This window comes from Sorex fumeus, unplaced genomic scaffold (genome assembly GCF_029834395.1).
Source record: "Sorex fumeus unplaced genomic scaffold, SorFum_2.1 ptg000129l, whole genome shotgun sequence".
NCBI classification, from domain to species: domain Eukaryota; kingdom Metazoa; phylum Chordata; class Mammalia; order Eulipotyphla; family Soricidae; genus Sorex; species Sorex fumeus.
In genome coordinates this window covers 6391737-6418788 of record NW_026606186.1, presented here as the reverse complement: position 1 = coordinate 6418788, position 27052 = coordinate 6391737, and the positions used below count along the sequence as shown (strand labels likewise).

At 49.5% G+C, this 27052-nt stretch overlaps 1 protein-coding gene across 2 annotated transcripts in view; it reads right to left on the bottom strand.

Moving 5' to 3' along the window:
- DENND1A (DENN domain containing 1A) overlaps positions 1-25067 on the bottom strand; it is a 523912-nt gene extending 498845 nt beyond the window's left edge. For both annotated transcript variants that reach the window (XM_056138645.1, XM_056138644.1), the window contains exon 1: positions 24915-25067. In XM_056138645.1, coding sequence (XP_055994620.1) covers positions 24915-24931 — 17 coding nt within the window. In that variant the 5' untranslated portion in view covers positions 24932-25067. The remainder of the gene's footprint in view (positions 1-24914) is intronic.
- Positions 25068-27052: the final 1985 nt, after the last annotated feature.

Sequence of the window (27052 nt, the reverse complement as noted above, 5' to 3'; positions counted from 1 at the left end):
TTTTGTTTTGAATGAATGAAATTCAGGGGCTGGAGAGAGAGAGAGGATAGCAGGTAGGGCATTTGCTGTACATAGTTAACCCGTGTTCAATTCTTAGCATCTCATATAGTCCCTTGAGCACCACCAGGAGCAATTCCTAAATGCGGAGCCAGGAGTAACCCCTGAGAATCACTGGAAACTCCCCTCCGCCCCCCAAAAAAGAAAGAAATGAAATCCAGTCAGGGTTAGGAAATACTCTGTTCCTAGCATGTGCCCAACTTGGGTTCAATCCCTGGTACCACATGATCCCCTGAGCACCATAGACTGCAGCCTGGAAGGCCCCAAGCACCACTGGGTATGGCTCTGCTACCCCCCCCCCCCCCCCCCCAGCACGATCAGGGTAGCCCTACTCCCAGCACCACATCCTCAGGTCCTCACATGGAAACTCTGGCCTGCCTACCAAGTATCCCTGGAAACGACCCAAGACACCCTTAGCACAGCTTGGTAGGCCTCCTCCAAAACAAAGCAAAAGCAGAATAAAATCCAGTCAGCACTCAACTAGACTCTTCTGAACTTCTTCAGCCTAGTACGACAAACATTGAATGACCCAGTGCATTTAGCTGAGCGCCTGCTCTGTGCCACCTACTGTGCCAGGACTCACCAGCAGGCCTCTCCCAGAATCAGATGCTGACCAGGGCATCATGTCGGGCAGAACTCCAGCAGACAATGGGCCATCATGTGAACTAACGGTGATAGGCCGTGTGGAGGGGACAAGTCTCTCCTAATGCAGCAGGAAGGGTTGAGGGGGTACTCAGAGATGATTTCTCCCAAGTTCCAGCCCAGTTATGAACCTGAAGACTGACTAGAAGTGAACCCAGTGGATATGTGTGTGTGTGTTCAGGGGCAGGATGTGAGGGGCGCACTAGAGAATGGGCTCAGACCCGCACGGGGGAGAGAGCACACTCAGTCCCCAGATCTGCATACCAGTGCCAACTCCATCAACAGGAACTGCTGTGCCCTAAGCAAACGTCACCTCTGAATAGGCCACCTCATAGAGAAAAGGTCATCATGAGAACAGCTTTAATAGACTACATGGAAAGCTATAAAACCCCACTTCTTAGCTCCGTGATCGTACCCCACTTCTTAGCTCTTGGGCAAGCTGGCAACATGTCGAGCAATGTCCTCTCCGTAGGGTTGGGTATTTGGTGGGTGAGGTGTTGGACTCTCCCCCACCCCCAGCTGTGTTCAGGTTTACTCCTTACTCTGCACTCAGGGATCACTCCTGGAAGGCTCGGGGGAACTTATGCGGTGCGAAGGATTGAACCTGGGTCAGCCGCATATGAGGCAAAGTACCCTATCCGCTGTACTATCCCTCCAGCCCTCCACTGAGTAGTTAAGAAGGGTAAATAAGAAGATTCAGTGTAAAGATTTAATAAAATCATAAATGTAAAAGACTTTGAACAACTCCTGTTCAAAAGAGTTCAATAAATATGAGTTGCGATTTGGATATCAGCTGGCAGAGTCAAAAGCTCCAAGGGCCCTGGACACCACGTGTGCGGCTTTTCAATCTGTAAGCCTGGGGAGAAACTAGAGACTCTGAAGCAGTAAATGGGCATGAGCCTTTAGGACGGCTCCCTTTTGCTCCCGGAGAAAGGACTAGGCTGGAGAAAGGCAGAGTGGTAGACAGGACTCAGTCGGAAGAAATGCAGGCCAGGGCCAGTCAGATAACAACGGGGGGGGGGGGGGGGGGGGGGCAGGAGCAAGGGGGGGGCTGGGAGTGGGAAGGGCGGCATCAAACAACAAGACTCAGTGTTCGGACTGAAGGCAAGTGATGTCCCCCAAGATGAGACTCACCTTCCCTCTCTCCTTCTCTCTCTCTCCTTCTCTCCTTCTCTCTCTCTCTCTCTCTCTCTCTCTCTCTCTCTCTCTCTCTACTGAAAAGTCATGAGCTTACTTTCGCTCTCACGACTTGCCACTCTGGAACTGACTGTGCAACCAGACCATTATCTCCCACCTTCCGTGGCACCGAATTTCCAGGACACCTGGAGAGCACCCCGTGGATGGTGGTGCCAGGGTCAGTACAATGGCGGAAGACCTTGGAATCGACTCACCAACTCCAGGCGACACCCACATGCTTAGAATAGATGCCCTGTGACTCAGTCTCCACTCCAGGTGAGAGAAAAGAACCTGCCGACAGTCCCAGGACACAAGTGTCCCCGAAGGCCTCATTCTCCCTCCAGGCGCAAGGAATGGGCAAGGGGGGATGCCGTCCCTGCTCAATATGGAAACTAAAAGTTGTGTTAAAAATATCAAAACATCATCTCTTGAAAGAAAATACCTCTGAAAAAGATTAAGAAATGTGTTTCTGAAAACTGGCATCCTTAAGGAGAACAGAAACAACACCATTTTCACAAAACAGGAATCAAAAGCTACAAAGAAGGGGAAAGATTTTTTTTTTTTAAAGACAACTGAGAACTTTTTTTTTTAAAGGATGGAAGGAAAAAAGGGTGACTTCCAGTCAGTCTGGATCCTTTAAAGATTGCTGTCAAAGATGAAAAAAGAAAATAAAAACTGCAGAAGAAATGTTCTAGATGAAAGGAAATCAATGCAACACATGATCTCTAATTGGACCCAGGCTCAAAGACAAACTGCCTAAAAGAATTTTTTTGGAACTGGAAATTTTCAATGAGAATTATTGTTAATGTTATTGTTGAATAAACGTGATGTTTCCTCATGGTGATAAAGTACTGTGGTTATCATCAATACAGTTGTTCCTAGGAGACATACACTAAAATCTAATAAGATGCCAGATGACTAACTTAATAATAAATTATGTAATCTCAAAGATGGTAAAATAAGTTTAGCATAGATAACAGAAAGGAAGGAGAAGAGTGTACAGAGGGTCAAGACAGATTTACCTGTGCCCCTATGTTGTAGGGAAAAACAGGTGAGCGCTTTCTAATTCCCAGCACTTATGAGTAATACTTAATTTTCCTAACAGACTCTCTTTATGCATCCAAAAATTTGTAACCACTGATATAACTAAAATTTTTATAACTAAAAATCTCATAATCTCTATATATTTATGTTGGCTTCATAAAAAATTAGAAATACCATCTATAATTTTATGAGGCCAACGTAACTTTAATACCAAAATCTGACAAGACTACAGTCAGAATCTCTCATGAGGGGCTGGAGAAACAGTACAGTGGGAGGGAATGAAATCCAGGGGCTGGAGAGAGAGGACAGCAAGCAGGGCGTTCGCCTTGCACACAGACAACCTGGGTTCAATCCCTGGCATCCTATATGGTCCCCTGAGTCCACCAGGAGCGATTCCTGAGTATAGAGCCAAGAGGAACCCCTGAGCATTGCTGGGCGTGGCCAAAACAAAACAAATAAAACAACAAAAAAAATCTCTCATGGACATCAATGCTGAAATAAAATAATTGTCAGGAAATTGGATTCAGCAATATATATATAAACAATATATCATTATCAAGTGGGTTTATTACAGAGCACAAAGTTGGTTTAACATTTGAAAATAAACATGATCCACAAATGAACCTATAATCCAATTATTAGATTAAGTACCAGAAAAACTCTACTGTGAACATCAACTCTCTACAAATCCATCTCGAAATGCAACGCAATCCCAGTACAAAATTGTAGTGGCGGAGAAAGAGCACAACAGACTGAGCACTGGAATTGTTCAGATTCATTCCCTGGCAAGACACCATCCCCCAAGCCCCAAGAGTGACCCCCAAGCACAGTGTCCCAAGCCCCTCCTCTCAAATACACTTTCAGAAGCTGAAGCCAGGGAGTGAGTGCAGTAGGGAAGGCTGGAAGGGAGGGAGGGAGGGAGCAGGAAAAGAAAAGAAGGAGGGAGCTAATTCTAAAACGTATATGAACTTATATGAAGATATAAAGATACCAGCAAAGCACATACAATCTGAAAGCAACAATGAAAAATTTTTTTTTTGCTTTTTGGGTCACACCCAGCGATGCTCAGGGGTTACTCCTGGCTCATGCACTCAGGAATTGCCCCTGGCGGTGCTCGGGGGACCATATGGGATGCTGGGAATCGAACCTGTGTCAGCCCTGTTGACTGCACGCAAGGCAAACGCCTTACTCGCTGTGCTATGGCTCCAGCCCCAACAATAAAATTTTAAGACTAACACTACATATAACATGTTTGACTTTAAGTTTTTAAAATAACAAGGTATTGCAACACTGAGAAAAGTTAAGTCCCAAAATAGATACATATGCATACACCTTGTTGCTTTGATCTGTTGATTTACAATAAAAAAATTTTAATTCAGTGTTTTCAATATATCATGCTGGGTCTACGGCCTACCATGTTTTGTTGTTTTTAATAAATACGGATATGAACCCAGGACTCTGAAGTGCAAAGCTTTCACTGTACAGACCTTTGTCTTCCCTTTCCAGCAACCATACGTATAAACTGTGGCACTGAAGCACTGTCCTCCCAGTTGTTTATCCATTTGCTCGAGCAAGCGGGCCCAGTAACGTCTCCATTGTGAGACTTCTTGTTACTGCGCTTGGCATACCGAAAACATCACGGGGAGCTTGCCAGGCTTTGCCGTGTGGGCAAGATACTCTCGGTAGCTTGCCGCACTCTCTGAGAGGGGCAGAGGAATCGAACCCGGCTGAGCCAGGCCGGCCCGCTGTGCATAAACATATATAAAAATTACAATATATATTATATAACGTATAATAGTATCTATATGCAATGTATAAACCTATAATTTATATTATATATTTAAGGGGGTTTGGGACCACATCTAGTGTGCTCAAGAGTTATCCCCAACTCTGAGCATGAATGACCCCTGGAGATGCTGGGGGGTCATATGCGGTCTCATGGGTTACTAATTTCCTGTTCCTTTACAAAGGAGTTCATCCTTATGGCATCTGAAAGAATAATTCGTTTAAAGTGAATCAAGTAAGAGAGCAAAATATGTAAAACATTGAATAATATAGTTTCCAGAAGTAATCAAAGTACATTTATGATCTTAGGTTAGGCAAATGTTTCTTAAATCTAATACTCTACAATACAAAATATATTATTTCGGTTCTGCTTTGGGGCAGGGATTGGGGTTCGGGATGGAAACATCTGAAATATGGTGGTGGGAAGGCGTGATGGTGGTGGGATTGGTGTTTGAATATTAAATGTAGGGGGCTGGAGAAAGAGCACAGCGGGTAGACATTTGCCTTGCACATTGCCGACACAGGTTCGATTCCCAGCATCCCATATGGTCCCCTGAGCACCACCTGGAGTAACTCCTAAGTGCAGAGCCAGGAGTAACCCCTGTGTATCACCGGGTGTGACCCAAAAAACAAACAAAAAAAAAATTTAAATCTATTACACTAAGAAAAACGAGGGCTAAGGAGACAGCTCAATGGGCTGTGCACACGCTGTGGGTGTGGGAGGCCCAGGTTCAATCCCCAACGCCACATGGCAAACCCCCCCCAACCCCGACCACCACCAGGAATGATCCCTGAGCCTGGAGCCTACAGAAGCCCCCAAGAACTGGGGGAGGGGGAGGGGAAGGGCCCAAGACAAAACAAAAGAAACAAATTAGAAGTAAGAACTTCTGTTAAGATACAATTTTAAGAGTAGAAACGTTGGGACTAGAGGATAGAACAGTGGGTAGGGCGTTTCCCTTGCATGCGGCCAAGCCGGGTTCAATTCCCCAGCATCCCATATGGTTCTCTGAGCACGGCCAGGAGTAATTCCTGAGTGCAGAGCCAGGAGTAGCTGCTGAGTATTGCCAGGTGTGACTCAAAAAGCCCAATAAATAAATAAACAGTAAATAAAACAAACTAGAAATGCAAGCCACAGACAGGGAAAATGTTTTTGTAATGCAACAAATTAGCTTTTTGCAGCTGTACTGCTAAGCAGATCTTAGCAGGTCTTAGCCAGCCGAAAACATTGGCTTTCGATATTTCCCTGGAGACACCCAATCAAATGCTTTGATCCACCCCCCCCCCCCCCCCCGCCACAAATATACATACAAATTATTCATAACTGGTAACAAAGAATGCCGACAAATCAGTAAAAGACAGATGATCCTGTCAAAAATGGGAAAAGACCTAAAATAGGCAACTCACACACAAAAAAAAAAGATCCAAGAGGTCAATATGCATATAAAAAGGTGCTAAACATCAGTAGTCAGAGAAATGCAAATGAAAACGACTATGGGCAATTAATTCACTCACCGGTATAAAAGGTCTAACAGTATCAGATGCTGGATGTGAATAAAACACAGTCAAATAGAGCCGAGAGGAGGATGTGCTGTGGAAAACTCTCAGCACCGACTCAAACTAAACATGCAGTAAATGTGAACAAGCAAACGCAAGCCTATGTCTGAACCTAACAGAAAGAAAGAGCTTCGCCAACGATGATATAGGTGTAAGAATTTTTGCGGAGGGGCTGGAAAGATAGTCAGGGGTCAAAGCGCATGCCTAGCATGTGGCCAGCTTGGGTGAGTGTAGGCCTAGAGGCCACCAAAGGGACCTCTGGGTCTCCCAAAGGGACCCCAAAAAGAAAAACTGAGTTGCAATATAATTACATAAAGATGATATAGTTGACTCCTGTAGCTGATCCATGCTGAGAAAGATTACACTGCGCAATTCCAATCACATAAGTTTCAAGACCAGAAAAAAAAAAAAAGGATTATTGTAATAAAAAGCAGTAGTGAGGATCTTGATAGAGGTACTGACCGAGGACTGAGCAATAGTACAGAGGGTAGGGCGCCTGCCTTGCACACAGAGCCAGGAGCAAGTCCTGAGTACCACCAGGTGCGACCCCAAATTAACAAAACAGAAGAGGGCGTAGTACTGACTGGAGATCTGACTGGAAGGGAGGGGAAGAATCTTCTGGAAGCCCTTCAGGAGATAGATACTCTTCCACAAAGAAGACACTGTCTGGATCGGGGTGGGAAACATGTGTCTGTATAAAAAAAAATCAGGGGTAGGGGCTGGGGCGCTAGCACAGCGGGTAGGGCGTTCGCCTTGCACGTGGCCGACCTGGGTTCGATTCCCAGCATCCCATATGGTCCCCTGAGCACCGCCAGGGGTAATTCCTGAGTGCATGAGCAAGGAGTAACCCCTGTGCATTGACAGGTGTGACCCAAAGAGGAAAAAAAAAAAATTTAGTTAATAAATAAATAAATAATTCAGGGTGCAGGGGCCAGAGAGACAGGCAAGCAGCAGAGGTGCTTACATGCACACAGCCGGGTTCAAGTCCTTGAGCACTGCGAGGAGTGACCCCTAAGCACAGAGCCAGGAACAGGCTCAGAATAAAAACAAAATCCAGGGACCTGTAGGGGTACTGGTCAGTCCTCGGGACATGCTCCCCAGGCACTGCTGCAACCAGGACCTCTCACTGCGGTCTAAGGGGGGCGGAGGGAAGGGACCAGGGTGAGGCACTGAGGGGAACAGCCACCAACACTCCCCAGCCTAGGAGGGCAGGATGGGAGGGCGTCCTGGGATGGAGAGGCCCTCTCCCGCCCACTGCAAAGGGTTTCTGTCACCCAGGGCGCAGCCGGAAGTCTCAGACTGGCAACTACGAAGCAGAGTACTTTTCCTTTCCAGAGCTGGGACCCACGGAAGCATCTTAAGGGAGTGGAGAGCATCTTCAAAGTTCTGCCCTTGGAAACTACTGACCAGGCATGAGATGAGAGACATTTTTCGGTCATACAATAATTCAAAATTACTCTTTCTGCAAGTCCACTTGACAACATGTTCCATAATAATGGGACACGAAGAGGGTCCAACAGACTGGAGGCCAGGCTTTGCCTTCAAAGGCCTGGTTCAAGGCCTGGCATGGTCTGGTTTCCCCAGCACAGAGTCGAAGAGTCCCTGAGCATTAACGAGTGTGGCCCAAAAACCAAACCAAAAAAATAAGAGAACGGTCCTGTAAAATTCAGGTCCTAGAAGCAGCTGAGTGTGTTATTTCAGCAAACAAAATTAATTACCCAGGGGCTAGGAAACAATGCAACAGTGGTGAAGGGACATTCCAGGGCCAAGACAACACAGCAAACTTTATGACAGGAAGGCAGGAGGGAGCCGGCAGGGAAAAGAAAAATGAAAAACTGTGATTAAAAAATAAAATCCAAGTTATGATATAAGGATAAGGAAAAGTTTAAGGACAGGACAAAGCAATTATGAGAACAGGATTTCAAAACTCAGGGAGAAGGGGAGGAAGGAAGCAAAATTTTGATTGAAAAATTTGATTTAAAAATCAAAATCCAGGGCCAAAAAGACAGTTCAGCAGACAGGGAGCTTGCCTTGCATGCCGCTGACCCAGGTTGGATTCTGGTGCCCCATACATGCCCCCCCTCCCCCTGGGGCACCACCAGAAGTTAAATCCTAAGTGCAGAACCAGAGTAACATCTGAGCATCAACAGATATGACCCCCCCCCAAAAAAAAAAATTCAAAATCCAGGGTGCTGGAGCGACAGCACAGTGGTAGGGCATTTGCCTTGCATGCAGCTGACCTGTGTTGGATTCCCAGCATCCCATATGGTCTCCCGAGCACCACCAGGAGTAATTCCTGAGTGGAGAGCCAGGAGTAACCCCTAAGCATCACTGGGTGTGACCCAAAAAGCAAAAACAAAAAATAAATAAAAATCCAGATAAAGATCTTCCAAGTCTCTGGGGTCTTCTGGACTTCAGAGAACAAAGAAGAAGCACAATCAGCAAAGCCAGATCCACGATGGCACGGAAATGGCACAGAAAGCCCAGCTCACAAAGATACTGGAAGGCAGGAGGTCAAAATTCCCAAGGAGCATGCGCATGATCAGGAAACGCAGGCCTAGAGAAGGCACAGACCAGGGAAGCCAAGATCACAAACAGCATCAGTCCCCAGCTCGGGAGGTAGTTTTGTTGCGACTCTGCCAAGGTGCCAGGCTGTGCAGGTGAAGGAAGGAAATCTTTTTTTTTTTCTTGCTTTTTGGGTCACACCCAGCGATGCTCAGGGGTTACTCCTGGCAGTGCTCGGGAGACCATATGGGATGCTGGGAATTGAACACAGGTAGGCCCCGTGCAAGGCAAACACCGTACCCGCTGTGCTATAGCTCCAGCCCCGAAGGAAGAAATTCTAAGCCAAAGGCTGGGTGTCCTAACAAGGAGCCCTGCGGCTCACACAAGTCTGCAGAGTCAAGGTTCCTGAGCCCAAGAAGGACAGAACCCTCGGGGCCCTGGGCAGCGCTCTCGGCGGGTCCACCTCCACTGAAGAATGCAGCCCCCCAGGAGCATAGTGACCCAAGGGGTGCAAAGCTCTGCGAGCAAATCAGCCCACTGAGCACCACCCCCTCCCCCCATCACTGAGGCCACCACAGGCAGGCGCCACAGCCAGGCCTGTGCATCCCCTCCTGCACCTTCACAGCAGCAACTACAAAGGGCAGCAAGGAGGGAAGAGGGACCTTAGAAACCACACAGAGGGGCTGGGGTAACAGCACAGCAGGTAAGACACTTGCTTTGCAGTGGCTGACCTGGGTTCAAAACCCTGGCATCTTATAGGATTTCCCAGCCCTCCTGAGCACAGCTCGATATGGCCCAAACACACACACACACACACACACACACACACACACACACACACACAGGCATAAAATCAGAAACTGAGATATCAGTTCAGATGAACTACAAGTTCTGAATGGAGATAAGAAACAAGGCACATAAGAAGCCAAAGTTAAGAACAGTCTCCTTCAGTCCTGACTCCATCCCTGGCACACACACGGTCCCCAGAGTGCCATAGAGTAGCTCCCAAGCACAGTCAGACATGACCCAAAACAAAACAAAACAGAACAGTCTCGGGCGGGAGAAGCAGGACAGCAGGAAAGGCACTCACCTTACACCCTGCCAGTCCAGCCTCAAACCCCGGCACCCTAGACGGTCCCCTGAGCCCCCCAACATGTGTGATCCCTGAGCACCAAACACTAGGCATGGCCCAAAAACTGAAAAAAAAAAAACACAAAACAAAACAGTCTCCTGGGATCAAGGCAATGAACCCAAAAGAAAGAAAATGTCAATCAAGCACCACCCACTGGTCATTACCGAACAATATTCACTTCATTTTTAGAATTAATCTACGCGTAAATATAATGGAAGAGTTGACCCTGGTCATGGATCAGAGCTAAAATCCCCACAGGAGGGACCAAAGCGGTGGTACAGCGGGTAGGGACTTTACCTTGCACACTGTCAACCTGAGTTCAATCCCCGGTATCCCATAGAATCCCCGAGTCCACCAGGAGTAATTTCTGAGTGCAGAGCCAGGAGTAACCCTGAGGATAAATGGGCGTAGCCCTGTAGCACTATACCACTGTCCTCCCGTTGATCATCAATTTGCACGAGCAGGCCCAGTAACGTCTCCATCGTGAGACTTGTTGTTACTGTGTTTGACATATTGAATACGTCATGGGTATGACGTATGAGAACAGTGCAGTCTCTGCCCCCGTGCCTGGGTGTTCCTTCCCGGAGTCCCTTGGAGGGGAGCGGGTTGAGCTTTCCTCCCCGCCCCGACCAGGGCTACGGCAGCCGAAGACTTCCAGGACCAGCCACCACCATGCTGAGACCACTCTCCGCACACATGAAGGTACTGGCAGAGGGACAAAGCCACGCGGGTTCCGGGGCCGAGACCTCCAAGCCTACTCGAATTGGAGTCGAGCATCTTCCACCCAGATCCTCCAAATTCCAGTAGGCGGGAGGTCACACCCACCACCTGGCCCCCTGGCACCGTGTAATCCCATCAGCAGCCAAGACTCAGAGACTATAAAATCCAGATCCCGGAACCGCGCGGCCGCGACATCTTAACAGAACTTTTTTTTATGACATCTTATTGTCTTATTCCTACTTTGGACAAACTTGCAGGCTATCGAATGTAGACTGCCCACAGGGCAGAGTCTGGCAAACTCCCCGTGGCGTACCAAATATGCCAAATACCAGTAACAATGATGGGTCTCATTCTCCTAAATAGCCTTGAATATAATCTCAGGGCTAGGATGAAAGAGACGTTACTGGGGCCTGCTCGAGGCAATCGACGATTAACAGGATGATGAAATGAAATGAAATGAAATGGGTATCTTGCCAGGCTTTGCCGTGAGGGCGAGATACTCTCAGTAGCTTGCCAGGGCTCTCCAAGAGGGGCGGAGGATTCGAACCCAGCTCGGCCGGGCTAGCCGCGCATATGACAAACGCCCTACCGCTGTGCTATTGCTCCAGCCCAGCCCAAAAACCAAAAATAAAATAAAATACCCATATGAAAGTATAAGTATTGCTTAGAGAAAGAAGAAAAAATGGAGACACTACTAAAAGTTAAAGGAACAACAAAAATAGCTCAAGATGTAACCACTTTAAGAGACTGAATGGAAATACAGAAAATACTGTATCTATCATGTTTTGCTTCAAGAAGTCAAATACTCTGAGGTTAATTAAATTAAAAGGTAAAGATGTAACCCCTTATGAAGGTTAACCAGAAAAACTAAAAAAAGAAAAATAGGGAACTTGTAGGGTGGAGAATTATGGCTCTTCAGCACAAGCTCTTACAAGCCGTCAGATCCATTACCACGTGCCATCACACTCTGATTTAAATAACTTTTAAAGTTTGACCAATACATTTTTTAAATGACAAATGGAAAAAAAAAATTAACTTCTTATCAATGGAGACAAGGAGCCAGGAATGTGATAGGATGATAGGAGTTCTCCAATCAGCCTGGAGATTTGGCTTCGAAACCATATAAACATTTTATGTCGGGGTGAGGGAGATAGCTCAAAGAGCTGGCACACATGCTTAGCATGCCTCGGTCCCGGGCACCACACGGCCCGTTGAGCAGCTGCCAGCACGGCCCAGGCCCACACCACAGGAACTCAGGGGATGCTGGGCATGGCCCTGGGGCCCCGGAGCTGCTGGAGAAGGCCCTCCCCCCCCCCCCCCCCCCCCGCAGAAGAATATTTTACGTAATTATAAAACAAACTTATCTGGAAGCACAATCCCAAAAGAATTAAAAATATGTATTGAGTTGGTGACACAACCAGAGAAACTATTTCCAGTGGTTTTAAAGCAGTACTATACTAGCCGAGACACACCTAAAATACCTCGTGGGATATACTCTAAAGATAAAGACATTGCATTTTTAAAATTTAAAAAAAAATTATTTTCAGTGGCTGGGCGATAGGACGGTGATCAGCTAGCATATGCCCAACCTGGGTACAATTTCTGGCCCCAGATGGTCCCCCAGCATTGCCGGGCGTGGGCCTGGAGCCCCCAGCATCGCCACTCCCGGGGGGGGCCCAGGTAACCCCAGCACAGGGCTGAGCACATCACATCCTCAGCCCTGCACCGAACTATAAGCCAGGCTGGCCCCTGAGCCCCTGAGAACCTCTTGGGTGTCCCCTCACCCTGCCCCCCGACTCCCCAAAAAATGTCTTAGAAATCATACTGGTGGTGGTGACATTTGGCAATACCATGGGATAAAGCAAAAAGAGTACTACATTGGTATTATCCAAAATAGGGACTTTCAAGGGCCAGAGAGATAGTTCATTAGTAGGTGAGGCAAAGATTCGATCTTTGGCATACCATATGGTTTCCCAAGCCCCGTCAGAAGTGACCCCTGAACGCAGAGCTAAGAGTCAGTGATGCTCTGAGCATCACTGGGTGTGCCAGAGAGAGAGAGAGAGAGAGAGAGAGAGAGAGGAGAGAGAGAGAGAACACTAGTATTTTCAGAATGCAGGAGGAAATTCAGATATTCAGATTTAAGCATGGGTGCACAAGCACTGCCGCCCCTAGTGAGCCCTAAAACCTGACAAAAACCGCAGCCAAGCCTGCAACAACGCTAAGAAGGAGAAAAGGGAAGGAAATCTTTACCCTACCTTTCTTTAAGGAAGTATACCTCAGAATAAACAAATAATATGAAGAAGCTTTTCTTTGTAGAAGAAATAAAATACTGCCATTCTATTGGGCCTAACATATTAATGGAGCAAAAAAGAGATAATCAGACATACTATGCCTCCTAATGGAAGGACCCATCACTATCTTTTAAGCATGCTTGGCAAGAAAATAGGCTTGAATTTTATCATCACTAAATAACCATCAAGTCACAGTAAATAAAGGAAACAGAATAAACAGGAGGCCATGGAAATTATACAGATTGAAAAACTCACTTTAACAAAGAAGTTGCATGCAGGAAAAGAGACTTATGAGATACATGTCAAACTCTTGCAATGTATGGCCTTAATGGACTAAAACAAGCAGAAAGTTAAAATTAAAATTGATATCACAAGGGAAGGAGAGATAGTACTGCAGGTAGTACTGCCTTACACACTGCCAACCTGGGTTCAATCCCCAGCATCCCATACGGTCCCCTGAGCACTGCCAGGAGTAAGCCCTGAGCACAGCTGGATGTGGCAAGTAAGCAAACAAAAAATCTTTGACAAAACAAGGGGCAAAAGAGTACAGCAGGCAGGGGCGCTTGCCTGGCACATAGCTAACCTGGATTTGTTCCCTGATACTCCATAGGGTTCTCCTGACCCCGCCAAGAGTGATTTGTGAGCTCAGAGTAAGTCAGTCAGTCCTGAGTAGCAGTGAGTATAGCCCAAAAGCAAAAGCAAGCCAAAAAAAAAAAAAAGATATAGGAAGAAAGTTATGATCTCTGGAATATTTTAAGGTATGCCATTGTAATGCAAAAGCAATTATTTTCTATCTTTATGTCTATTTCAGCATGGCAGAGCCTGGCAAGCTAACTGTGGCATATTCAATATGCCAAAAACAGTAACAATAACAGGTCTCATTCCCCTGATCCTGAAAGAGCCTCCAATATGGCAGCGTTGGGAAAAATGAGTAAGGAGAAGCTGCTAAAATCTCAGGGCTGGGATGAATGGAGACATTACTGGCACCCGCTCGAGTAAATCGATGAATGGGATGACAGTGATACAGTCATTGGAATTAAGTATTTTTTTAAAGAATAGCTATTTTTTGAGATCTAAATGAAAATATTTGCAAATGAAATATGACATCTGGGACTTGCTTCAAAACTGAAAGGCAGGGTACAGAATTAAGGTCTGTTATTTACAAATGAAACTAAGTTGAATAACAAGAGTTGAATCCAGTGATGAGGGGCTGGGGAGATAGAATAGTGAGTAGGGCACTTGCCTGCAGTGAGCTGCCGAGGGTTCAATCCCTAGCAACCCATGTGGTCTGTGAGCCCCAGTAACCCCTGAACACTGCCAGATGTAGCCCCAAAACGCCCCAAAATAAAAGAAACTGGGTAACAGGTGTTTGGGAGGTCTGTTGTCCTATTCTCTCTATAAATGTTTGAATTTTCTAAAATAAAATATTTAAAAAATAGTTCTATGCACCTGAAGAGGAAACAAGACGGTATGCGTAAAACTGGAAATGAGAGGCTGGAGTGCTAGCACAGCGGAGAAGGCATGTGCCATGCACGTGGCCGAACCAGGTTCGATCCCAAGCGTTCCAATATGGTTCCCCGAGCACCACCAGGAGTGATTCCTGAGTGCAGAGCCAGGAGTAACTAACCATTGTGCATTACCAGGTGTGACCCAGAAAGGACCCCCTGCCCACACACACATACACACACACACAAAAAAAAAAAACCTGAAAATGAATGGTCACACCAACTAAACAGAGAAATATAAATGCATGGTGTCAATCCTAGATAAATCAGTGACATTTTGAAATAGTTATGTGAGAGAAGGCACCAAAGTTCCTGAGTGTTTTTGGTTCTAGTTATTTGCTCAGTCCTATCAGCAGCACTCTGTATCTACCAGGGTCACAGTCCTTCTCAGTCAAATAAACAACAAAGCGTCTTAACTTACAGAGGACGCAAACAGCTTGTCTCTTAACACATACACGTTCATCGTTGGGAGTGGGGGAGGGAAAGGTGCTCAGTAGACCCAAGAGCGCCTTCCCAGGACTTTAAGCCACCCCAGCAGTGCTGGGGGGCCTCCAGGGCCACATCTGGGGGTCCTCAGGGGGCTGCCAGGCCTGGCCATGCTCAGGGGACCAGGCGAGGCCGAAGGACTTAATGGGGTCAGCTACATGCAAGCCAAGTGCCTTCACAGCTGTCCTACCTGTCATCTCCAGGGTGCTCAGAGAGACTGTCCCGTCCTCCCGAGTAAGGGGAACAACAGCTGCCGCTCCTGAACAGCTGGGGGCTCCATCCAAGAGCACATTTAATCCTCACAACGCTGACAGGTTTATTAGCTTCCTCTGTAAGAGTTCTAGTTTTGAAGAAGCAAACTCAGAAAGTCAGGATTCAGACGGGGGACCGTGTGGAGCCGGGGAACTCAAAGCGGAGTGTCTCCAAAGCCCACCCACCAGAGCGGCTTCCTTGGGGACCAACTGCAGCTTCTTCCTCTAGACTGGCTCTTTCCTCCCTTTTATGTCTATGTCCTGGGAGACACGAGTGCATCGTCCCTGACACCTTCCCTGCTGCCAAAGTAAGTTTCAAGGTGCCCTCTCCACCCTCCCTTGCCCCACCCCCACACACACACTCAATCTAGGCTTCCCTTCAGCCACCTGGCCCAGCCCTGAGTGCAGTATCACCCAGGTAACGAGGCACACGCACACACACACACACACACACACTCGGAGCCCAGAGGCCTCACAGGGCTCCTCGTTGGGTGCTGGCTGACAGGCCTTGTTCTGATTCTCGGAGAAGCGAACACCTGAGAGGCCCAGTCCTCACCTTCCAAACACTCATCTCTCACGGAACTCCATCGACCCCGGCAAGTCATCTTGGAATCTCTTCTCGCCTCTGACAGGTAATTTGTCATCAAGTTGTGTCAATTCGACCTCAAATCTCTCTCAAATCTGTTCTTTTCCTTTCTATAAGCTTTCATTTCAGACCTCAATCTTCCACAGAACTAAAAACAGATTCACAGTCTCCTATTTTTCCCCATGTATTACTATCAGTTAAAAAAAAAAATGAGCCTACAGCTGATTTTTAAAATGCCCCGTCCTCCCGAGTAAGGGGAACAACAGCTGCCGCTCCTGAACAGCTGGGGGCTCCATCCAAGAGCACATTTAATCCTCACAACGCTGACAGGTTTATTAGCTTCCTCTGTAAGAGTTCTAGTTTTGAAGAAGCAAACTCAGAAAGTCAGGATTCAGACGGGGGACCGTGTGGAGCCGGGGAACTCAAAGCGGAGTGTCTCCAAAGCCCACCCACCAGAGCGGCTTCCTTGGGGACCAACTGCAGCTTCTTCCTCTAGACTGGCTCTTTCCTCCCTTTTATGTCTATGTCCTGGGAGACAGGACATAGTTTAAAAATGCCCCACCACACACACACACAAACACACACAATTAGAACTCTGCTTCTTAAACTGTGGGTCACAACCCCCTATGGAGCTAAATGTGGGAGTCATAGGATACAATTTGGCAACAGCAAAAGGTTCCTTAATGTGAAAAGTCCAAAAATTCATTCTAAATCAACCACGTAATGAAACCAAGGTGTTGCTGGCGGCACTCACCCCTGTTTCCTTTCTAGGGCGAAAAGAGGTCGCAGGTGGAAAAAGTTTAAAAAACCCTGCATTAGAACACATAAAAACCAAACTTTTGAGGGCTGATAAAGTAAATAAAGTTCTAACATTCTTTTTACCCCACACAGACCAGGGTATGTCTCGCTGCCCTAAACTCCCGTCCCATAGGAACCTGCCTGGAATTCAAATCTGAGGTCCTCCGCACCAGCCTGTCCCAGGGCTCAGCCTCACTTCCTGTCTCCTTTAGCCTAGGTCCCACCTGGTGGCGATGCCCTGGCTTTCCCAGGCTTTCACACATCTGGCTCCCTTCACCTGAAATGTTGGTATCCCAGATAGTCACTAACTGATACAAAGCGGTAGCTCCAAGAGAAAATACAATCTAAATGGCTGAACCAACATACAAATAAATTTGGGAAATGCACCCTTCCCCAGCCCCCCATGGGAACTGATACATCTTAAACATCTTTTGTTACTTCCTGCCTTTGGCTCCTTTTTGTATGCTAAGTCCTCAGAAAGAATAGTCATGGGTGCCAATAAAAGTAAATGGGACCAACTTTGTTTTGTTTTTGTTTATTTTTCTTATTTATCTTTCCATTTTCAAAAAAAAAAATCCTTTTAAAAAGGGCAAGGGGAAAAAAAAAAGGAATGTCACAAACCCAGAGTAGTTACCCCTAAGGCCCTCCCGTTGATCGTCGATTTTGCTCGAGCGGGCCCAGTAACGTCTCCATTGGAGACTTTGTTGTTACTGTGTCTGGCATATCGAATACTCTCGGTAGCTTGCCGGGCTCTCCGAGAGGGGCGGAGGAATCGAACTCGGGTCGGCCATGTTGGCCACTTGTAAGGCGAACGCCCTACCCGCTGTGCTATCGCTCCAGCCCTAAGGCCAGGAAAAAAAAAAAAAAAAAACTCTGCAACCCACAACTAGAATTCTAGCCAGGAGCTACACACAGATGACAGATGAAATAGCCCGAACAAAAAACAGATTTTCCTCCAAATTTTACCTTTCCGGATTTAACCTTCCGGTCTCCAGCACATCCCCCTCGGGGTTGCCTGCCATGGCTAACTAAGATTAGAACCACAGCGCTGCCCCTCTACATTCACCAGAAAAGTCGTGGGTGAAAATTCCAGTGGCTGACTCAGCACCCCTCATAACAGGGAGCTGGGTCTCCTGTTCACCCCCATGCCCCCGCCCCCCGGTCTTTGCAGTCGCCTCTGAGGATGGTCAGGGTGCCCTGCAGAAGCCAGAGAGACACAGAGGGGGAGAAGTCCCCGAGTGTCAACCATTCCCCATCTCACAGCCGAAAATCCCCCAGCTCTCCAGGAGCAACAAACCAGTGCTTGCAGCTGGGGATCCCGTCACGAGGGGTCCCCAACACGAGAGCCGGAAATGGCCACCTCCAGAAACCCAAGGCTGCTTCTCTGGATCCAAAAACAGTGCAGTGGGCTTAAGCCCATTTTTCAAGTCGTACAGTTTCTACTGCTGCTCCTGGGGAACCCCTCTCCCCAAACCTCACCTTTCTTCCCGACCAGACAGCAACCTCTTCAGACACTTCTGTCTGTTAGTAGCCATCACTATCTCCAACACTCATTTGGGCTCATCAAAAGTATGATGGGACACCACTCTGCAGCAAGTTTGGCAATGGCTCAGGGAAGACAGTGCAGAAGTTCCTTAAACAGAGTTTACTGTAAGAGCAAGAAATTCCACTTGGATGGGGCTGGAGTGATAGTACAGTGGGTAGGGTGTTTGCCTTGCACGTGGCCGACCCGGGTTCGATTCCCAGCATCCCATATGGTCCCCAGAGCACCGCCAGGAGTAATTCCTGAGTGCAGAGCCAGGAGTAATCCCTTGTGCATCGGCGGGTATGACCCAAAAAAGCAAAGTAAAAGAAAAAAAAAATTCCACTTGGAGGCATATATCCCAAACAAATGAAAATGGGGTCAGAGAGATAGTACAATGGGTAGGGCATTTGCCTGGCACTCAGCTGCCCCAGGCTCCATCCCCAGATGTCCCCCAAGCCCACCAGGAGTGATCCCGGAGTGCAGAGCCAGAAGTAAGCCCTGAGCACAGCCAGGCATGGTTCCCCTCCCCAAAACAAAAGGAAGTGAAAACCTATATGCACATACAGTGTACAATTATGCTAATTGTGGAAGTGAGAAAGTGGAAGCAGCTGAAGCAGCAAACAACTTGAAGAAGGGGTAAATAAAACATGGCTGGTCCATACGCTGAAATAGTATTTAGCAAGTCACTGTCACTGTCCTCCCGTTGTTCTTCGATTTTCTCGAGCGGGCCCAGTAACGTCTCCATCGTGAGACTTTGTTGGTACTGTGTTTGGCATATCAAATACATCATGGGTAGCTTGCCAGGCTTTGCCGTGAGGGCGAGATACTCTCTGTAGCTTGCCGGGCTCTCTGAGAGGGGCGGAGGAATTTAGCAAGGAAAATAAATAAATACTCATATGCTATCAGATGACCAACCTTTGGAACCATGATGTTAAGTGAAAGACGAATTATGTACTGCATAACTCAGCACAGGCGAATCTGGGACAACGGAAAGAAGACTCGGGATTGTCCAGGGCTGAGAGATCTGGGAGGCGTGGGAGTGACTGCTAATGGGTGATGATAAAGTCCAGCCATCGGGAGGGATCAATCACACTTCTGTGAGTACGCTAAAGACCACTTACTTAGGTACTTTCAAAGACTACCTTCCAGAAGAGGTGAACCACATCTCAATAAAGCTGCTTTCAGTGGCCACAGAGTCCTGGGCACTCTCTCAAAGCTCACCACCAATCTCCCGCTGCTGGCCCCCCTCAGACCCACATGCTGTCCCCCAGCTTCTGGGCTCTCTCTAGGGCTTTCTGGACCTGGCATCTTCACACATGCTGTGCACTCGGTCTGGGATGAAGTCAGTCCCTTTACATGACTACCGGTCTCTTGGCCTTGACTCAGCCTGCCCTCACTGCACTCCAAACAGGTCTGCTGCTCCTGGTGTCCTCAGAATTTTTCACTGTTGACCCTCTCCACAAACCTTTAACAATATTTTTTTTTCTTTTTGGGTCACACCCAGCAACGCTCAGGGCTTCCTCCTGGCTCTGCCCTCAGGAATTACTCCTGGCGGTGCTTGGAGAACCGCGTGGGATGTTGGGGATTGAACCCAGGTTGGCTGCATGCTAAGGCAAACATCCTATGCACTGTACTATCGCTCTGGCCCCCCTTCTGTTAGATGAATTGCTTTTAAAAGACCTGTCAGGTCCCCCAGCCTGTAAGTTCTGTGAGAGTAGGGATGACGATGTATCGGTCACCATGAACATCCCCGATGGCTAACACCATTCCTGGCATTGAAGTACCCTGTAAAACAGAGGGCTAGAGAGATACTACAGTGGGGAAGGTGCTTGTCCTTGCATGCAGCTGACCCAGGCTCGATCCCAAGCACCCCCTCCTCCAAGAGTGACCGCTAAGTAGTGCATGACCCCAAAATACAAAATTCATTAACTAAGCTTTTAAAAACGGTCACAACTGTCCTGACACCAACTATTTTAAGTGTGGTTGGATAGCCCTAATCCAAAAATGGTTTTCTTAACTGAATGACTTAACTGGTTTTTTTTTTAAAAAATGGTCATAACATGTTTCCTTAATATGTCCTGTCTACCCATATGCTTGCTCACTTTATTTTTTTTTTTACTTGTGGGGTCACACCCAGTGATGCTCATGGGTTACTCCTGGCTCATGCACTCAGGAATTACTCCTGGAAGTGCTTAGGGGACAATATGGGATGCCAGGGATCAAACCTGGGTCGGTTGCATGCAAGGCAAACGCCCTGCCCGCTGTACTACCACTCCAAACTTGGAGCAAGACCCCACGCTTGCTCTCTTTCAGACCACCATCTCCACAGCCGCTGCTCTGGAGTCTGCCCCTCGTTCCCTCCTCACTCATGTGAATATCATCTTCCTGATGAAGCCTTCCTTCCCTGACCCTCCCTCAGGAGACAGAATCACCTCCACCTTCTCCTCACTAGTCACCAGTCACCTCTCCACGACAGCAGTGCTCTTACTCAAAGAGACACTTCACTTTTTGTGAAGTGAAAAAAAGGGGTTGCTCCCCTCTGTTCTCCAATGAAAGCCTGCTTCCAACTCAGGTCTCCTGGTCTGGAAGGAGCTGGTTTTATTTTGCATTTTGGTCTCCCAACTACCGGGAACTGATGATGCTTAAGGAGAAGAAAGATCTCATTTGAGGGTCCCTGGCACTTAGCACACTTCCGGCACATAACAGAGCACCGCTTCTTGCCACGACAATAATGACCCAACGGTTATGGAGTGCGTGAGATGTGCCTGACACTCCTCTTAGTTCTACCCTGAGTGAACGAAGGAATGAACGGAAACATTTCTTGGTCACCAACCTCAAAGGGGTCACAGGCTGACAGGGACAGAAGACAGGGACACGGGCTCATACAGAATCCCCGCCAGGGCCAATCAGCAGCCATACGCAGGCCCTCCGTCTCCAGGTCTTAGAGGATGCTTTTCTCTGAGTCCATAAATGTCAGGTTTCTTCAAGCTCACTTAGAATACTTCCTTCTATTACTTACAATCCACTTCCTGGCCCTGGTGCCTGGAAACAATTTCGAGGATGTCACCACAAGCAATATTAAGCTGCCACACCATTTCCTGCCGTGTGTCTGCACTATCAGTTAAATTGCTTCATATTAACCACAGTCCCGTCCACCAGGATCACTCCAATGCTAAAGAAGATTTAAACGTACCTGTCCCATACTGCCAGTCTCCCTCCACCCCACCCCCTCCACTGAGTGCCTCCCTCTGCATCACTGTCCTCTCCGGGGCAAGTCTGACTTCCCAGTGCTACCTGTACACTGGGACCTCTGCTCTCTGTTGCCAAGCAGTTGTTTGGTTTCTTGAAATGAACCTGGGCTATAAACACGCTTTAGGAAATTGTCTGCCTAAGGACCAGAGCTATAGTCCAGCAGGGTGGTAGTTTGCCTTGCACACGGCCAACCCGGGTTCAATCCCCAGCATCCCATATGGTCCCCCAAGCACCGCCAGTAGTAATTCCTGAGTGCAGAACCAGGAGTAAGCCCTGAGCATCGCTGGGTGTGACCCCTCCTCCCCCGAAAAGGGAAATTGTCTGTCTAGACTAGGGTCATTTGCCTTTAAAAACTTACAAACTCTCTTCCCGGGTGCAGGTAGCAAACTGTCCTTCTAACTCTAGGTACACTCGACTCAGAGCTTTAGGGAAGGATCTTGATTCAAATCCTAACCGACCTCCCCAGTGCATACCATACTCTGTGGAACAGCTTTGCAACAGGTCCTGCATCTGACACAGGGAACTCGATACCTTGTGCCGGGCTCATGATGTAGACAGATAAGAAACTGGATTTGGTGTTATGCACGTAATAAATGCAAGGGCCATGGATACACAAACGCGGGCACCTGACTGAGAGTGCAGAGGGTATGAAGCGCCCAAACTGGAGCTGGCACAGATAAGAACCATCTGGTCTAGGCTGGGGTGGGACATACATGAGAGGCAGCAGGGTCAGGCTGAGGGGGGCCACAATTCACTGAACTAAGCTGATGGGGGGAGGGTACCCAGATGAAGAGCAACAGGTCTGCCGAAACAGGAGAGGGTATCACAGGTGAGCAGCACTCGGCTAGGGCAGGGAGTCAGGTGGTGGAAACCTATTTCCTCATTTAAAAAAAAATGTGGTTAAGGGGTCTCACATCACTGGCCAGTTGTGAGCTCTCCCAGAAATGGGTCACATAAAACATCACCCCACCTCTACCTCATGCCTGGCAGAGAGATTAGCCTTGACCAGCCCCCAGATCAAGGCACTCAGATCAAGGGATGAACGACCGTGCCTATGGCCAGCAACGCAAATGCTTCCCTACTGACCACCCACCAGACATCAGCACCAGAATCATACATGGGATGCTTTTCAATCAACTTTTACTTTTTCAATAATCGGGGAATGTTAACTCCTGCTCTACACATTCACAGTATAAATCCTCGATCATCAAAACTTCCTTCACCGCTACCCAACACATCCTGTTCTCTCGCAGGTCTGGTTAAACTATGCCGGTTTTCTTAGTCTTCTGAGAGAGAAGGTGGAAAGGGAAGACTAAGTATTGGGGCACGGGTCCAGCAGTCACTGCCCCTTCTGGCCCTTGGGGCCGGGGCAGATAGAGGGAGCATGCAGGTATCAGGGGTGGGACACGAAAACTCTGCAACTCAGGAACTCTGATCTAGCCCCCAGTTTCAGCCTGACCCTGCCACACCACAGCAGGCAGAAGCAGGCAGAGTGCACAGACCCCAAGCGCATTCACTCCCCAAGCCCCTCCAACACCACACGGCCTGTGCACTTCACATATCAACCCAACCAGCGAAGCCCCGAGCCAGAGTCTGCGAGCTCAGGTCTGGATGGAACAATCGGTAGTGACCGACCAAGAAGCTTCCTTCTACCGTGTGATCAGCACTCAAGCAGAGTGGCCAGCCAAGCCACAGGCCCAAACCACACCGATGACAACAGTTCACAGCCTGGCTTCAGGGCCCCCCTTCTCCTCCTCCTCCACCCCGTGAGCGTTACAAGTGGCACAGACAGATTTCCCCAGCCTGAGTTCCAGAGTGGTCTGTCTAGTTTCAAGCCCGAGGAAGCGACTCTTCATAGTAATTTCACGCTTAACACAATTTCATGCATTTCTACGTTTCCTCGCCCAAGTGCTCCTTTTATTACAGCCAAGGGTGCCGCCCCGCACACTTGAGAACCTTCAAGTGATCGCGCGCCAGACCTGCTGCCTCATCATCGGAACTTGGATTCTCGTGCCCGTCCTGAACGCTGCCTGCCTGGCATCAGGAGAGTTTCCAGACTTCTCTGTGACGAGAAGGTGAGCGTCCTCACCAGCCCACAAGGCAACCAGGCAGCTTTGGGGAAGTGTTTTTCGAGAGCTACTGAAATGCAAGCTGACAGCTCTTGGAATCGGGAACCTAGCTTGGGGACAAGGGGGAAGACTCCTTCATCCCAGGGCTTGGCCAACTTACATCTTTTTACCTCCAGCACCTCTCAAGCTCTTGTTCGGATCAGGCTTCTACTTTAACACCTGGTTTCTGCCTCTGCGCCTCCCCGACCCCCCCCCCCCCCAAAAAAAAAGCACTATGAACAGGGGCTTGTCTGACGCTGCTCATTCCCTGAGCAAAACGGGGCAGATGGCCTCAGCACATCTCCAAAACTTTTGGCAAATGGGGATGGTGAGTCAGGGGACAACAAGGCTGGGCAAGGGTCACAGGGCTGGACTGGACACGACAGGCCCTTTCTGGATAATTATTAGATTCCACCCTCTAGTCCCTTCCCCTTTCCAACTTCCCTAGCACAAGCCTCAAAATGCTGAAATCAACACATTCCGACACTTTCTGGTAAGAGGGTATAAAGAGTCCCTAAGTCAGAGGTCTGGAGTTAAAGCCCTGCACTGTCAACTTCCAAATGCCCCCCTGAAAGCCTGCTACAAGTCAGCGAGGGGAAAAAAGTGAACATTTGTTAGTGATTAGAGATAAGACTCGGCCTGTTGGGAAGCTGTGGGACAGGCCCGCCTGAACTGGGGCTGGGAGCCCAGATAGCCTCCAGCACCCGCCCAGGGCTGACTGCAGCGGGGAAAGTTGCACCGTCCCAAGTCAAGCCTGCGGGCCCCAGAGCAGGCAACAATGTTTCAATGGGCTCTGAAGTTGGGCGCGCCCACAACCTCCAGGGGAAAACCAATCCCCCACGCGCCCCAGGGGAGCTGGGGGAGGGGAGGGGGCAGGCAATGAATGAGCGGGAGAAAGTGCGGGATTGGACACCCAGGCCTCTCCGGGTGGCTGAGCCCCCACAAGCCGGGCTCGGGCCGGGCGCAGCCTCTGGCCCCCCGCAGTGGGGGGAGGGAGGGCCTCTTGCGAGATAAGAGGGACAGAAAGAGGCCGGCGTGCAGAGCTGCGAGCCAGCGGGGGCTCCTCCCTCGGAGACTCGCCGGCACTGGGGGGTGCGGGGGGCCTGCAGGCCTGCGGCAGCCAGGCTGCAATCTCCCGGGACCTGCCCAACTCTCAGGGCGCCCCCCGCCCCCAACACACACACGCACACACGCCCATTCGGGGAGTTGCTTCCGGAGGCGCCTCGCCCTCCCCCCCAACAGTTGTCCGAGCATTCCCAGGGGCGCACCCCCACCCCACCCCCTCCCCCGTGGAGGGGCCCCCTCGGACGCGCAGGTGAGCCGGGCCCGGCCGCCCACCCACCCGCGCGCCCTCGCACCCCGCCCCCGCGCCGCCCGGGATCGTCATGGCAACCGGCCCCCTCCCCGTGTGACGCCGGCACGCGGGGCACCCCCCCGGGGGTCGCGCCCCCGCCCCCAGCCGGCGCGCCCCGCGCGGCCTGCAGCCCCCGGACTCACTTGATCCTGGAGCCCATGGTCCCCGGGCCTCCGCATGGGCCCGCGGGCCCCGCTCGGCGCTGCGCTGCGCTGCCCGCCCCGGCGCTCTCCCCGCCCGCGCCCCGGCCCCCGCGCGCCCCCTCGCCGCCGCCGCCTCCCGGGGCTACTGCGCTCTCTCCCCGCCGGCCAACGCCATGGTCGCGGGCGCGCGTGCCCGGCGCGCGCCGCCCCCGCCGCCGCCCCCGCCCGCCCGCGCCGCCGCGCGGGGGCTGCCGGGAAGTGTAGTCCGGGCGGGAGGCGGCGGCCCTCGCGGCCCCCTGCACCGCCGGCCCCTGCGGCTAGTCCCCGCGGCCCGGGCCGGGCTGCAGGCGGCCCTCCGCCCCTGGGCTTCCCGGCCCAGCCTCCGTCCCAGCCTGTCCCATCCGAGACCCTCATCCCAGAGCCCCCAGCCCCAGCCCCCTGAAAAGGCCGCCCTGCCCTGGGGCCTCAGAGAAACCCTCTCCTCTTCTGAGAGCCTTCCTGCAAGTTCCCCAAGGGAGTCCCGGCCCTCTCCTCGACCGCTCCATCCACACCACCCCGGTGGAGGGACCCCCACTCCGCCACCTCTGAAACGTCCCCCTCTCCACCCACCCCACTAGCCACCAGGGGCTTCACTGCCTGGGTCTTCTCCATCTTGTCCCAGAAGACCTTTGTCCCCCACCCCCATTCCTACCTCCACCCACCCCCTTACCAGTTGTTTGGGGGAGGGGGCCACGAATTCTAAAAGCCCCTATCCCCATTGTTAACTCACCGTAAAAGTAGGTGTCAGTAACGGGGGACATTGGAGGTGGGAAATGTACACTGGTGAAGGGATGGGTGTGGAACACGGAATGACTGAAACCCAATCATGAATAGCTTGTGAGGCTCTAACGCACAGTGATTCAGTAAGATTTTTAAAAAGATTTAAAGACAGAAAAAGCAGGTGTTAGAGAAGGAAGATCTCCAACCTGCTACTCTCCCTTGGAGGCCCCTTCCCTACACACGCCAATCCTATCCCTCAGGCCTGGAGGAATCAGAGTGGCAGCATAGTAACAGCATCATCTGGCTGTGCTCCAGAGTTAGCACCGAGAATCTGATGCGTTAATTCCCCTGCACAAAGAGGAAACTGAGGCACATGCTTCAAGTCCTATAACTGCATCCAGAGAGTAACTCCAGATCTCTGACACGGTCACAAGTCAAAGAACATTGCAGGTGCACGGTCCACTTGTGAAATCTGGCTTTTCTTGCTTGCTTCCTTTTAATCTCCCCCTTTCTTTTTTTGGTCTTTTTAATGCTCTTTTTTGAATGCCATTTATCCCTTCAAATTCACGAAGCGATATAACCCAGGGTTTTGCTTTGCATGTGTGAGACCACTGGCTCAATCCCCAGCAGCGCAAACAAAAATTAAACAGACCCATGGATGGTGCCCAGTCCCATCAATAACTGATCCTGGGTCCCCGCCAGACAGAAGAAAGCCAACAGGAAGAGCCATAGTAAAAGAAATTAAAAGTTGGGGCTGGGCATGTTGGGGGACAGACTTCAGAAAGAAAATGAAGAAAATGATTGTTTTTTTTTAAAAATTAAAAAGTCTCCTCTTTGGGGCTCGAGTAATCGTAAAGCAAGTAAGGCATTTATTTGCCTTGCATGTGACCAGCCTCTAGCATCCCATGTGGCCCCCGGAGCACCACTAGGAGTAATTTCTGAGCGCAGAGCCAGGAGCGAGCCCTGAACACCACCGGGTGTGGCCCAAATACCAAAAAACAAATAAACAAGTCTCCTTCAGGAGTTCCCTTCTGCATATAGATAATCTCTCTCTCTCTCTCTCTCTCTCTCTCTCTCTCTCTCTCTCTCTCTCTCTCTTGCCCTGAGGTTGTTGAAGGTAAAGGGGTGACTGTTTTTTTTTTACTTAAAAATATAAAGAGTAAAAAATGTCCAAACTGCCATTTTGAATTCAAAGTCTTTTGCCCCAGACACCAACACCAACTCATAAACACCCCCAGGAGCAAAGTTGTGCTAGACAGACAACGCTTCTGTGCAGTCTACTCCCCATGTTCCTATGAACCCTCTCCAAGGAACAGTTGTTATCAAGATCTTCCCTGGAATGAACAGCCAGTTCAAAAGCTCTGAGCAGGAGACTATAA